General features: G+C 42.9%; 1 protein-coding gene across 1 annotated transcript in view; it reads left to right on the top strand.

Annotated features, from left to right (window-relative positions):
• Positions 1–15,793, top strand: part of LOC124555708 — a 625,138-nt gene that overhangs the window by 552,933 nt on the left and 56,412 nt on the right. The window contains exon 8 of the mRNA XM_047129712.1: positions 3,437–3,501. Coding sequence (XP_046985668.1) covers positions 3,437–3,501 — 65 coding nt within the window. The remainder of the gene's footprint in view (positions 1–3,436; positions 3,502–15,793) is intronic.

The following is a 15,793-nucleotide window of genomic DNA, read 5'->3' as shown; positions in this document are numbered from 1 at the left end:
CGGTGACTACCGAACGGTACGTGAAGGTTTTGGAAGATGATTTCATATCCCTTATCCAAAGTGACGCTGATTTCGATAAGATGTGGTTAATGCAAGACGGAGCTCAACCGCATCGAAGCAGGAGAGTAATGTCCTGGAGGAGTACTTTGTTGGCCGCGTTTTGGTTCTGGGGTACCCAGAGACCATTTGCATGAGCCTCGATTGGCCGCCATATTCTCCGGATCTGAACACATGCGACAGTGACTCCTTTTTGTGGGGCTATATTAAAAACAAGGTGTACAGCAATAACCCTAAAACCAGTGCTGCGCTGAAAACAAGCCATTCAGGAGGTCATCGACAGCATCGATGTTCCGACATTTCTGCGAGTCACGCAGAATTTCGCTGTTAGTCTGCGCCACATCACCGCGAATGATGTCAGGCATGTCGAACATGTCATGACCTGAATTCTAATATCTGTAGTGACGTTTACATGATGTCGTATCAACGAAAATCTTGTGCAGTAATTGATTATTGGTGTTGTTGAGGTCTTCTGTTCCAAGACTGATTTGATGCAAGTCTCACGCTATTCTGTCCTGTGCAAGCCTCCTAATCTCTGCATAACTACTGCAACCTACATCCCTTTGAAGTTGCTTATTGTGTTCAAACCTTGGGCTCCCTCTAAAATTTTTATCTCACTCACATCTCTCCATCACCGAACTGACGAGTTCTTCGTGCCTCACGATGAGCGCTATCAACTTTTCCCTTCTATTCGTCAATCTGTGAGTTACATTTCATGTTGCCCTAATTTTCCCCAATTCGATTCACTACATCTAAGTGGAAACTATGCCCTTGGGGTAGAAGATATTCCGCCAGAACTACTGATAGCCTTGGGAGAGCCAGCCATGACAAAACTGTGCCATCTGGTGTGCAAGATGTATGAGACAGGCGAAATACCCACAGACTTCAAGAAGACTGCAGTAATTCCAATTCCAAAGAAAACAGTTGGTAACAGGTGTGAAAATTGCAGAACTATCAGTTCAATAAGTTCAAAAAATGTTCAAATGTGTGTGAAATCTTAGGGGACTTAAATGCTAAGGTCATCAGTCCCTAAGGTTACACACTACTTAACCTAAATTACCCTAAGGACAAACACACCCACCCATGCCCGAGGGAGGAGTCGAACCTCCGCCGGGACCACCCGGACAGTCCATGACTGCAGCGCCCTAGACCGCTCGGCTAATCCCACGCGGCAGTTCAATAAGTCATGGAGGCAAACTACTAACCTGAATTCTTTACAGAAGAATGAAAAAACTGCTAGAAGTCGACCTAGGGGAAGATCAGTTTGGATTCCGAAGAAATTTATGAACACGCGAGGCAATACTGACCCTACGACTTATCTTAGAAGATAGGTCAAGGAAAGGCCAACCTACATTTATAGCATTTATAGACTTAGAGGAAGCTTTCGACAATGTTGACTGGAATACTCTTTAAAATTCTGAAGGCAGCAGGGGTAGAATACAGGGAGCAAATGGCTATTCACAACTTCTACAGAAACCAGGCGGCAGTTATAAGAGTCGAGGGGTATGGAAGGGAGGCAGTGGTTGAAAAGGGGGTGAGGCAGGGTTGTAGCCTATCCCCAATGTTATGCAGTATGCACACTGAAATTTTGTAAATTTGTGGTAAGTTCTATGGGACCAAACTGCTAAGGTCATTGGTCCCTAAGCATTCGCACTAATTAATCTAACTTAAACTAAGGACAACACACACACCCATGCCGGAGGGAGGACTCGAACCTCCGACGGGAGGAGCCGCGCGAACCGTGGCAAAGCGCCAAGACCGTGCGGCTACCTAGTGTACACTGAACAAGCAGTAAAAGAAACAAAAGACAAATTTGGAATAGGAATTAAAGTTCAACGAGAAGAAATAAAAATGTTGAGTTTTGCCGATGACACTGTAATTCTATCAGAGACAGCAAAGGACTTCGAACAGCAATTGTATGAAATTGACAGTGTCTTGAAAGGAGGATATAAGATGAACATCAACAAAAGCAAAACAAGGACAATGGAATGTAGTCGAATTAAATTAGGTATTTCTGAGGGAATCAGATTAGGAAGCGAGACACTTAAGGCAGCAAAATAACAGATGGTGGTAGAAGTGAGAGGATATAAAATGTAGGCTGGCAATGACTAGAAAAGCATTTCCAAAGAAGAGAAATTCTTTAAGTGTTAGGAAGTCCTTTCTGAAAGTATTTGTTTGCAGTGCAGCCATGTATGGGAGTGAAACGTGGACGATAAACATTTTAGATGAAAAGAGAATAGCAGCTTTCGACACGTGGTGCTACAGAAGAATGCTGATGGTTAGGTGATTCGATCACTTAACTAATGAGGAAGTACTGAATAGAATTGGGGAGAAAAGAAATTTGTGGCACACCTTGACCAAAAGGAGGAATCGGTTGATGGGACACTTTCTGAAACATCAAGGGATCACCAATTTAGTATTGGAGGGAAGTTTGTGGCGTAAAACTCGTAGAGGGGGACCAAGAGAATGATGCAGTAAGCAGATTCAGAAAGACGTAGATTGCAGTAGTTATTTGGAGATAAAGAGGCTCCCACAGGATAGAGTAGCATGGACGGCTGCATCAAACCAGTCTTTGGACTAAAGACAACAAAACAACAACTTTTTCATTAGGTATCCCATTCACACATCTCATCTTCAGAATTCTGCTGTAGCACCACATTTCAGTAGCTGTTATTCTTTTCTTGTCTGAACTGCTTATCGCCCAAATTTCACTTACGTACGAGGCGACACTCCAAACAAATAGTTTCTGAAAATATTTCTAACATTTAAATTTATAGTCGATGTTAATAAAGTCATCTTTTTCAAAAATGCTTACCTTGCTATTGTCAGTCACCATTTTATATCCTCTCTACTTCGGTCAACCTCATTTGTTTTGTTGTACGAATAACAGAAATCGTTTACCTCTTACAGGCTCTTATTTTAAACCTTATTCCCCAGCACCACCTAATTTTATTCGTATACATTCTATTACCCTTGTGTTACTTTTGTTAAATTTCATCTTTTAACCTCTTTTCAACACAGTATACATTCCTTTCAATTGCTCTCAAAATTTCGTAGCTGTCTCTGGTATAATTACAATATCGTCGGCAAATCTCAAAGTTTTAATTTATTGTTCCTGAACTTCAGATCCCTTTCCAAATATCCCCGTTGTTTCCTTCACAACTGACTCAGTTTACATACATTATTGGAGATACCGCAATCAAAATATTTGCCGGCTATTAAGAAAACATTTTTCGCATTTCCTATTGTGTACCTCCTGTGACATCCAGTCATCCTGTTGTTCTGCGAGATAATTATGTACTTGCAATACTTTTATGGGTGGATTTTGTGGTATATTGGCTTATGACAACTAATAATAGCCCGTGTTTGTGTGTTGCAGCCAGAGCGGCTACATGTGTATGCAGTTCTACCGGAGGGACCCGCACGTCATTGAACTGCAGACAGGTGAGTACACAACAAGATTCCATATTTAAATGGAAGCTATTTAAATGGAAACTATAAGGAATCGTATCTGCTTCAGTCTCAATTTGAAGAATGGTTGGCAGTAATTCTTCTTCTGCACTCCTCTCAGTTCCCTGTTTCTTTATTTCATACGCCATATCGTCCTGGCATTACCAAAAATTTCCTTGAATCCTGATCTAGAATCTTATTCACTTTGAAGCGTTGGGAACTTGTCTGTAAATATTTTCGTCGTTAATAAAATACGAAGTACTTGTAACTTATCAGTGACTGATACATACAACCGTGCATATCCTCATACTTCTGTAGTTGCGCAAAACTTGCAACGACACGTTTTGTTGCATATCATACACTGATAGCTAGCGAAGTGTCGCGGTATTGAAATACTGAACTCGCTTACGGGAGAACGGCGATTCAAATACCAGTCCGCTAATCCATATTGAAGTTTTCCACTGTTTTGCTAAATCGCCTAAGGGATAGCTCCTCTGAAAAGGACACGTCCAGTTTCCTTCCCCATCTTTCCCAATCCGAACTTTCGCTCCATCTCTAATGACTTAGTTGTCGATGGAACGCTAAACCCTGATCTTCCTACCTTCAGACTTTGATTCCGAGGTAGTTTTACTTGTTTCAGCACAGTTCTGTATGGGAATCTCATGTAAATATCACAGTTTCGAGTTTAATAATGAATTCACTCAGTGTGTTGTGGATCAAGTCCTCTTGTTACAGGTGGTACAGCCTCTTCAATTGCACGTCGTTATTATATCAGGTCGTTAAACCTCTGCACTTGTTTTCCTATCTGGGAAATTATCATCAGGAAACTGACTGACTTTCGATAACCAGTGTGACGTTTCTCCTTTCAGTTACATTCCACATCATTCGCTTTAGAATGCAGTTTAATGACATCAAGGAAATTATACACTGTTAGCGCATCCTTGCTGAACATGAGAGCTGCGGTTACATGCTCTTATAGCTGAGATATTCGCCTAGAAGAATAGGATCCTCATAAACCCAGTTCCAGATATAGTAGCTATTTATGATATCGCAATGAAATTAAAATATACATCGCTAAAAACAAGGGGCTGAAGGAACTGTAATCTTTATCGTTCCTGGGTACTGTGCCCGACGAAAATTTAACATGATTTGGTTTATAGTTCAGTTGGACTTCTTGCAAGACCAGAAATTTGTATAACTTTAGCCGTTTTGTCACAGCCTTTTGCACTGTTCACTTCTGACTATGCTATAGCCCGAATTCGGACAGATTTGATGGTATATGAAGGTGACCTATATTCTTTTTTAATTTTTTTAAAAATTCGTTGTGTTCAACGAAGACAGCATTTGAATATTTGTAGCACTTCTTTTCCATCAAGCTTTTGGTTGTTACTTATGGTTCGAAATTATGTTCTGTCTTGAAAGGTATGTATGCCAGTTTCCTTTTGTGTTTCTGTTAATCTGTTGTTTTCGTTTCTACTGGGATAACGCGAAGTTAAGAATTTTTAGGTAGCTTCTTGTATTTATTCTATGTAAGCGACTATAAAATTTCAGTCGCTATTTCGGGATTCTATCTGCGATTTTTCACTAGCTACGTAGACTTTCTTTAATTTCTTCATCATCTAAATCACATTTTCACATTTTTTCCCTAAGATGTATCTAAAAAATTTTATTTCATGTTCTTCGATTTTTTTTATTTAAGATACGCCTCTAGTTATCGCAGTTTCAGATCTATAAAATGCTTCTACTTTAACAGCCAAATTATAATGTCGTAGTTTAGCACTTTGAAACTGAATTTTTTTTTATTACATCTGCCCAAGTTGAATTTGTTTGCTCATTGTAATTTTTCAGTTCTTCTTTCGTTAACTTCCCAATTTACCAATGCCGGATAAATAATCTCACCGAAATATTTGAACTTGTCTTTTCCTGTGAGGTACCATATTCCCAATTTCTTGAAAGTATTCGACCCAACTTTGCAGAAAATGTTCTGAACTGGATCCTTATACATCTAAATCTATATCTACATCATTACTCCGAAATTTGCAATTAAGTGACTGGTAGAGAGTCCATCGAACAACCTTCAAGTTATTTCTCTACCGTTCCACTCTCGAACAGCGTGCTGGAAAAACGAACACTTAAAATTTTGCTTGTGAGTTATGGTTTCTCTTATTTTATTATGATGGCCCTTTCTCCTTATGTAGGTGGACGGCAACAATATATTATCGCACTCTGAGGAGAAAACTGGTGACTGAAATTTCATCAGAAGATCCTGCTGCAACGAAAAACGCCTTTGTTTTAGTGATTGCCATCCAGATTCGAGGATCATATACGTGGCAGTGGCATATCTCTCTTATTTCGCGATAATACAAAACGAGCTGCCCTTCTGATACGGATCTCCACCATAGAGCAGTACTCCACAAGATGGCGGACAAGCGTGATGTAAACAGTCTCTCTAGCAGACGTTGAATTTTGTAGGTGTTCGGCCAATAAATCGCAGTCTCTGGTTTGCTTTCCCCACAACATTATCTATGTGATCATTCCAGTTCACGTATTCGTAATCTTAATCCATAAGTACGAGGGTCGTTCAATGAGTAATGCCCCACATTTTTTTCTCAGAATATATCTACTTTAAGAGTCACAATTTGGAGACAATATACATCAACATGTCTTGTCCCTGTCTATTTTTCTACGTAGTCTCCATCACATTCTATGGCCGTACGCCAACGTTGTGGAAGAGCATGTATTCCTGCTGGTAAAAGCGCTTGTCCTGTAGGCGTAGCCATGTTTTCACTGTATGACTGACACTCTCGTCATCTTCTAAGTCTGTTCCCTGTAGAGAATCTTTAAGCGGCCCAAAGAGATGGAAGTCCGAGGGTCTTGACTGTATGGTGCATGAGGCAATGACGTGCAACCGAATTTGGCGATGTGTTCTCGGGTTCTCAGATTTGTGTGTGCGCGTGCATTATCGTGTTGGAGTAAGATTTCTGCTGGATTCTTGTCCGATCGAACACGTCGGAAACAGTTTTTGAGTTTATTCAGAGTCTTCAAGTATGCCTATGAATTGATGGTTGATCCTCTTGCCATCCCATCCACGAGAATGACGCCATCATAATCCCAGAGTACTGTCACCATGACCTTCCCGGCAGAGGGGGTTGTCTTGAATTTCTTCTTTTGTTGTGCCACATCATGGACTGCCTTTTTGTTTCCGGTGCAAAGTGGTGCACCCAGATTTCGTCCCCCGTAACGATCCGTGACAGAAAGGCCTCTCTCTCCGTCAGTATCAAAACGTTCCAACAATTCAGATGAAACGGCCTTTCTTTGAATCTTGTGGTCCGCTGTGAACATTCGTGGAACCCATCGTGAGCATCTCTTTGAATATCCGAGAGTCTCGATCATTACAGACGCACTTACAATGCTGACCGACAACTGTAGAGCCAATTGTCGAGTCGTGATGCGCCGGTCGGCACGAATAATGGCATCCGCACGATTCAGCATGCCTGGAGCAGTGGCTGTGACAGGACGTCCCGAGCATGGCTGATCATGGAGCTCTGTTTCTGCATTTCCGGAAGATGTAACTTTCTTTACCCATCGCCCAACTGTATCCTATCAATTGCAGCATCGCCATACACTGCACACCAACGTTTAAGGATGTTCACAACGGTTTCTTTTTCTGCACATAAGAATTCAATAACAGCACGCTGCTTGTAACGTGAGTCGTATGTAGACGTTATTTTGACGCTGTACTACGGCTCTGCCATCTGCCAGATCGGTTCGAAACTTCACCGGTGCACAGAAAAAACATCAAATGTGAAGAACCAACAAGGATGATTTTGTATGTATGTTAATGGCTTTAAAAAAATGGGGCATTGTTTATTGAACGACCCTCGTATTTAGTTGAATTTACAGCCTTTACATTTGTGCGATTTATCGTGTAACCGAAATTTAGCGGATTCCTTTTAGTACTCATGAGGATGACCTCTCATCTTCCATTAACATTATTTAGAGTCAACTGCTGCTTTTTGCACCATACAGATACTTAGTCTAAATCATTTTTCACTTGGTTTTGATCATCTGATGCCTTAACGGGACAGTAAATGATAGCATCACCTGCAAACACTCTAAGAGGGCTGCTCCGAGCGAGATGGCGAAGCGGTTAGCACACTGGACTCGCATTCGGGAGGACGACGGTTCAATCCCGCATCCGGCCATCCTGATTTAGGTTTTCGTGATTTCCCTGATCGCTTCAGGCAAATGCCGGGATGGTTCCTTTGAAAGTTCACGGTCGACTTCCTTCCCGAAACCGATGAGACCGATGACCTCGCAGTTTGGTCTCCTCCCCCAAATCAACCCAATCTCTAGGGCTGCTCAGGTTGTCTCCTACATCGTTTATGTACATCAGGAACAACAGAGGGCCTATAACACTTCTCTGGGGGACACCAGATATTATTTCTCTTTTACTCGATGACTTTCTGTCAGTTACTACGAAGTGTAACTTTTTGACAGGAAATCACTAAACCAGTCACACGACTGAGACGATACTCTATAGGCACGCACTTTGATTCGAGGTCGCTTGTGAGGAACGGTGTCAAAAACCTTCTGGAAATCTAAAATTATAGTATCAATTTGACAGCCCCGATCGATAGCACTCATAATTTCTTGAGAATTAAGAGCTAGTTGTGTTCCACAATAAGGATATTTTATGAATCGGTGTTGGCTGTTTGCCAATAAATCATTTACCTCGACGTAATTCATAATGTTTGAACACAGTACATGTTCCAAAATCCTACTGCAAATCGACGTTAGTCATATGGGTACACAGTATATGTTCGAAAATCCTACTGCAAATGGACATTAGTCTTATGGGTCTGTAATTCATTGAATTACTCCTGTTTCTTTCTTGGATACTGGTGTGACTTGTGCAACTGCCCAGTCTTTGGTACGGATCTTTCGACGAGCGAGTGATTGCATGTAATGGCTAAGTATGGAGCTATCGTGTCAGCATACTCTGAAAGAAACACGACTGGTATACAATCAGGATTGGAGGCCTTACCTTTAGTAGCTGATTTAAGCTGCTTCTTTACACCTAGGATATCTACTTCTTAGTTACTGATGTTGGCAGTTGTTCTTCATTCGAATTCTGGAATTTTCACTCCGCCTTCTTTGGTGAAGTAATTTACGGAAACCATATTTAGTAACTCTGCTTTGGTGGCACTGTCATCAGTAATATTACGAGTACTGTCACGTAGTGAAGTTATTGATTGTGTCTTGCCGCCGGTGTACTTTACATACGACCAGAACCTCTTAGGATTTTCTGTAAAACATCTCGAATTGAAGTTCGCGCTATATTTCGAGCTTCTGTAAGACTTCGCCAATCTTGGGGGTTTTGCGTTCTTTTAAATTTGGTACACTTGTTTCGTTGCTTCTGCAACAGTGTTCTAGCTTGTTTTGTGTACCATGGGGGATCAGTACCATCTGTCATTAATTTATTTCGTGTATCTCTCTTTATTATCATCGATACTATTTCTCTGAATTCAAACCACATCTGGTCTCCACTTACATAGTCAGACTGGAAGGAGTGGAGACTGTCTCTTAGGAAAGCTCAAGCGAATTCTGCTTTTTTAAATAGATGCATCTTGCGTTTATTTGTGGTATATTTGGATGTTATAGCATTCAGTCTCGCTACAACAACCTTGTGGTCACTAATCCCTGTGTCCCTCATCTTGCTCCCTATTCGCTCACGATTATGTGTTGCTAAGAGGTCAAGTATGTCTTCGCAACCATTTGCTATTCGAACGGGTCTCTGTACTTATTGTTCAAAATAATTTTCTGAGAAGCCATTCATTACGATTTCGTTCTACCACCGGCTTTATACATGTATTTTCGCCAACATTTCTGGGGTAGATGGAAGTCACCACCAACTGTAATTGAATGATGATGCTCCAGTTTTCCTTGAACTGTTCAGCAAGTGTATCATCTTTCTCGGGGGTTAATAAGAGAAACCAATTATTAATTGCTTCCGGCTCTCAGGTACAACGCCTACCGATAATAACTCACTGGAACTATCTACTTCAGTTTCACTACAAGATAAACTACTTCTGACGGCAATAAACGCTCCACCACTAACTATATTCAATCTATATTTTCTGAACACGGTTATTCCTTTGTAAAAATTTCGGTTGAAATTATTTTCGGCCTTAGCTAGCTTTCCATACCTATAATAATTTGAGCTTCAAGGATTTCTGTTAGCCCTTGGAGCTCTGATTTACAACTACAAAACCAGTTGTTGCTAGGTCTACCTTCGTACTGTGTTTTCCCCGGACCCTTTTAGACTGTCACCCTTTTCTGTAGTTTCCCGAGACCGTCTAACCCAAACAGCCGCCCTGTTTCTTCCCCATACCTCCCGCTACCCGTGTAGCCGTTTCCTGTGTGTAGTGTACCTCTATCCCTTTAAGCGGAGCCTGGAAACCAACCACCCTAAAGGTGCAAGTCGAGGGATCAGCAGCCTACTCGGTCACAGAACCGTCTGATTCTCTGAATCAGACCCTCTACTCAGTTCTGCACCAAAGGACCACAGTCGGTTCTGTCGACAATGCTACAGATGGTGAGCTCTGCCTTCATGTCGGAATAAAGACTGGCAGTCTTTGCCACTTCAGTAGCCGCCCGAAACCATAGGGAATCCCTTACGACCCAAAGCGACAGACATTATTAGTATCGACGTGAGGCACCACCTGCAGTTGGCTGCACCCAGTGCTCTTCATGGTATCCAGAAGCAGCCTTTCCGCATCTGGGATGACTTCTCCCAGTATACACACAGAGTGCACACTGGATTCGTTCCCCTCCTTGGCAGCCATATCCCCATATTACGCATCTGGCTCAGGGACTTTGTCAGCCACAGAGAGCGCCCGAAACCTCTTCGTCAGACGACTCAGGGAGGCCCTCCAAAGCCCCTCCCCCCCCCCCCAAGAAAGTCTTTCACTGCCTGTCACACCTTGGAATGACCTTCCCCATTCGATCATGGGTGAGGGGTGAGCGTCAGTGCGGGCAGTACCCGACGCAGCCACAATAGTGTACCGATCAGGGGACACGTGGGGCATGCTGCACGTTCCTTGGATCCCCACGTCCGGCCCTTCACAGTGATGCTCATTGGCAACAGGTGCAAGCTGTGTGGCTAAAGCTAACACTGCCTTGAGCTATGGGCGAAGGATCATCTACTCAGCTCGCATCTGAATACAGCAGTCACAGCTCCTGTCCATACTAAAGATGGTGGAAATGTACTCTCAAATAGTAACCACACAGATAACTGAAGACTGGTCGCTCCTATTTGAAGCTCGTAAAAATAATTCACAAAAAAATGGTGTACTTGCACTATCTGTTGCAGGAACGTACGGAGCTCTCTCTGTGACGGTCTAACTGACTCTGATCTATTCTAACTAAAACAAACAAACAAAGGCCTGTTCAATAAGACGAGTACGCTACACGGCTATTAAAACGAAAGAAACTGCTCAGTAAGTACTCAAACACGCAAGAAATTTAAAAATCAAGATAGTAACCACGCAAACAACTGAAAATAAGTCGCTCCTGTTTACAACTCGTAAAAATAATTCACAAACTGACGCTGTAATTGCCTTCGAAGTGTCGACTGTATAGATGATGAATTGCAACGGAGGGATTGGCGTCCTCAGAAATTCATCCCAGGTGTGACAGGGTTTCTAAAATCTCCAGTATTGATGTAACTGATTTGATGAGTTTGAGAGAACGTATACATCTGAATGACTAAGTTTTTCAAGAAACACAGAAAACTTTTCGTATAATGTTCAGCTACTTCAATAGAGCCGGCCAGTGTGACCGAGCGGGTCTAGGCGCTTCAGTCTGGAACCGCACGACCGCTACGGTCGCAGGTTCGAATTCTGCCTCCGGCATGGATGTGTGTGATGTCCTTAGGTTAATTAGGTTTAAGTAGTTTCAAGTTCTAGGGGACTGATGACCTCAGAAGTTAAGTCCCATAGTGCTCCAAGCCAGTTGAACCATTTTTTTACTTCAATAGAACGATACATTGATACACGCTCCCGGCCCACGCCTCTCCGCAGATACCGCTAGGCAGCGACGCTGCGCGTGCCGTCGCGCTGTGCGTTGGGGCATTTGGGGGGAGGGGCACACAACACGAGCCATGCTTACCCGAACAGGCAGACATGTGAAACCAGCACGGAGAATTTCATTTCTTACGACTTGAGCTCATACATAGCCCCATCTTCGAAGCTCGCTATTTTTAATGTCCTCTCCAAATGAATGAAGGGTATACAGGGCTGTAAATTGCATACAAAAAGTCCTCGTTTGTGGTGCTTCGTTCGTTAGCATGAGGAAGCGTGTTTCCTATCGAAAATTTTCTTTTCTTGCAAAATTATTCTCTGAATACTAATTTATGGACACATAGTACCTTTATGAGAAACTTGTATGTTTCACTAAAATAGACATGCCGCAAAATTTTTCTGCCCGTAAACTTTTGAAGTTAGTTTATCCATCGGTAATGACCTAGCTGTCAAATAGGATGAGAGCAGTACGCGTAATACGCACCAACTTGGCAACACCGTGATGAATTAGTGTGTGTGTGTGTGTGTGTGTGTGTGTGTGTGTGTGAGGGAGAGCACGCGCGCGCGCCCTGCGCGGCCGTTTTCAGCGGTGTAGGTGCGCTGTGGCCCTCTCCCATTTATTGGCTGCTCTTTTTCAGACATCACTGCCTACCCATCGATGACAATGAGAGGTTTCCCGAGGTCCTACTTCTGTCGTGTTTATTTTCGTGAGCCGAAAAAAAAGCCGTTCTACATTCAGTGCTTTTGGATAACCACTTGTGCGAGTTAATTAATAAAAAGCCTTTAGGGGCTTCATAGGCTCTTCAACGACCGCTTTGAAATATTATATTTACTCGCGTGGCTGCACCGTTGTGCGTCCGTGTACTCCAACCAACTTTATTAATTTTGCCGCCTCTCCTCGGGATATTGCATAATCAGTGGTTAACGATTAATGATACGCCACTAGAATCGGTTTTACGGAGCAAATATCTGTGTCCGGCCGCAGAAATTATGTAAAATGAAACCACGTAATGACTATAAAATTTAAATCGAATCTGAGATGCGTTGCATATGTATGAATTGTAGCTCACTCTGTTAGCAGCTATAACACCCTGCATGGATATCGTGAAAATACGCATATACAGTAGTTTAGTTGAAGCAGTAACAGTTCATCAAATCGTCAGTAAAATCAGGTCTGGCGGCAGTGCGACAAACAACACCCATTATGCACATTTTGTTGAAGACTTCCATTTAATAGAAAAATCTTTAAATGTGACCCATTGGAAGCAGCGATCCATAGACTGAAAATGATTTAGAACTGCAACATAGAACGTAAAAATGGTACATGAAGCTCGAATCAGTTACATTCTCGTTAGCTCGAATCCTATCTCCTAGCATTCCGATCGAGGTGATGCAGGGGTTTGAGCGCTAGTCTCCCAGTTGGGAGGGCACCTATTCGATGCCTCGTCTGGCAATCCAGATTTATGTTTAATGTGGTTTCCCTAAATCGATGAGCCGGCCGGAGTGGCCGAGCGGTTCTGCGCGCTTCAGTCTGGAACCGCGCGACCGCTACGGTCGCAGGTTCGAATCCTGCCTCGGGCATGGATGTGTGTGATGTCCTTAGGTTAGTTAGGTTTAAGTAGTTCTATGTCCTAGGGGACCGATGACCTCAGAAGTTAAGTCCCATAGTACTCAGAGCCATTTCACACCATCCACCATTGCACGACGACCACATTTACTGTAAACCGTCAGTTTTGAGTCTGTCTGTGTGAGCTATTGAACTAAAAATGTAGTCAATCATACAAAAACCCCAGACTTGACGCGGCAAGAAAACCGAGAATATTTTATACCAGGACGTCGTCCAGTGAAGTGAATCTCTGTTCTCCAGAAACGATAAAGCTATATTTTTATAGCGCTGTTGTAAACACCACAAGTTTTGAAACCTACTTTCTATAAAACATATGATGCTGTTTATGTTTTTATTTACGCGTGTATGTTCCGCCGTCTATGTTCCAACCTGTCCTGTTTTTATTTCTGTGACAAGACAGCACAGTTTTGAATGATATCGAATATTATTTTAAAGTTAAATATTTCCGTTCCTATTTCTCACCTCCAAGCGTATTACTGACAGACTTTACGGATTGACAATGTATCATCGATGTAGTAACGATGAAGCATAAACTAATGTTTATACCGAGAATTTGGCAAGAGAAATTGTAGTGGTCATGCTGTACTGTTTTAGGAGAGATAAATATTTTTATTGTTGCAGATGGTGGATCTATAAAAAACTAAATTTATTTCGCAGATGCGAATTAAAGTAATGAACGTCATTCGTGTAAATTTCCTAAATTTTTGGTCGCACCGTAACAGTAAAGATATAAATGTGTCCATACTGAAAATACTTGCAATATATCCCCACTTTAGCTACGCTTGCAGATAATTTCTCGAACGAATGTACGGCGTTACAGGCCGATTTGCAGAATTCGGACGAGAAAAAAAATACATTTGTACGCGGAGAGTCTACTTCAGCACGAGCGGCAACTTAACACTCTGGGTGGAATAACGTTTTATGGTCTTCCCCAAAGAGAAATACGAGGGTAATCCCAAAAGTAAGGTCTCTTATTTTTTTTATAAGTACAGAACTCTGTTTGTGTAGCAGTTGGTCACACTGTTATAAAGAGAGTTTCACGCGCTGTGTAAACATGCGCACGCTGCGCTGAGGCGCTCAGTCTTGGTTTGGCAGCCGTTGAGAATGGAGCCCCCTTTGGATGTTACCACTAAGTGCGAATTCTGCGGAGTTATTCGGTTTTTGAAAGCAAAGGGCACTGCGCCGATTGAAATCCATCGCCAATTGACGGAAGTGTATGGTGAGTCGTGCATGGGTGTCAAAAATGTTCGTAAGTGGTGTAGAGAGTTTCCAACTGGTCGGACCGAAATTCACGACCAACAAAGGAGCGGGAGACCGTAAATTTCTGAGGAGACAGTGTTGAAGGTTGGGCAAAGCATGCGTGAAGATCGGCGGATCACCCTGCACGTTGGTTCCTGAGGTTTCCCCAATCACCGAATTTTGACGGAAACATTGAACTACCGGAAGGTGTGCGCAAGATGGGTGCCACGCATGCTGAATGAGGACCACATGCGGCAACGAGTTGATGCTTATCGCGCATTTCTTCAAAAAAAAATGTGTCTGAGCACTATTGGAGTTAACATTTGAGGTCATAGTCCCCTAGAACTTAGAACTACTTAAACGTAACCAACCTAAGGACATCACACACATCCACGCCCGAGGCAGGATTCGAACCTGCGACCGTAACGGCCGCGTGGTTCCAGACTGAAGCGCCAAGAACCGCTCGGCCACACCGGGCGGCTCGCATTTCTTCACCGCTGTGCAGCCGAACAGGACAACTTTCTGGACTCAACTGTCACAGGTGACGAAACCTTGGCATACCACTATACACCTGAGACCAAGCAACAATCACGCCAGTGGCGGCATCCTTCTTCGCCAAAGCCACGGAAATTCAAACAAACACAGTCTGCTGGTAAAGTCATGAAAACCGTTTTTTGGGATCGGAAAGAGGTATTGCTGATCGACTTTATGCCCAGTGGGACTAAAATTATCGCTGACAGGTACTGTGAGACTCTGAAAGAACTCGAATGGGCAATTCAGAACCGGAAAAGAGGAATGTCGAGCAAAGGCGTACACATTCTCCATGACAACGTTCGCCCACACATCGCTTGGCAAACCGTTGCTCTCCTACACCAGTTTCAGTAGAACATAATCACCCACCCACCCTATAGTCCTGACTTGGCGCCCAGTAACTATCACCTGTTCCCTAAGTTAAAAGAACATTTGGCCGGAAAGCGATTCAGCTCCGACGACGAGGTGAAAGAAGAGAGCATGGCGGCGTGCTGGTATGACGTGGGCATACAAAAACTGCCACAGCGTCTACAAAAATGGATCGACAGAAATGGTGATTATATCGAAAAATAGCTAAATGTTCAAGCTGTAAACTGATGTAAACCATTGTAGAAATAAACAGGCCTCTGTACTTTTAATAAAATGGTTCAAATGGCTCTGAGCTCTATGGGACTTAACTGCTGTGGTCATCAGTCCCCTAGAACTTAGAACTACTTAAACGTAACTAACCTAAGCACATCACACACATCCATGCCCGAGGCAGGATTCGAACCTGCGACTGTAGCGGTCACGCGGTTCCAGACTG

This window comes from Schistocerca americana, chromosome X (genome assembly GCF_021461395.2).
Source record: "Schistocerca americana isolate TAMUIC-IGC-003095 chromosome X, iqSchAmer2.1, whole genome shotgun sequence".
In the NCBI taxonomy this organism is placed as follows: domain Eukaryota; kingdom Metazoa; phylum Arthropoda; class Insecta; order Orthoptera; family Acrididae; genus Schistocerca; species Schistocerca americana.
Note: the sequence above shows the minus strand (reverse complement) of the source record. Positions and strands in the feature narration are given on the sequence as shown.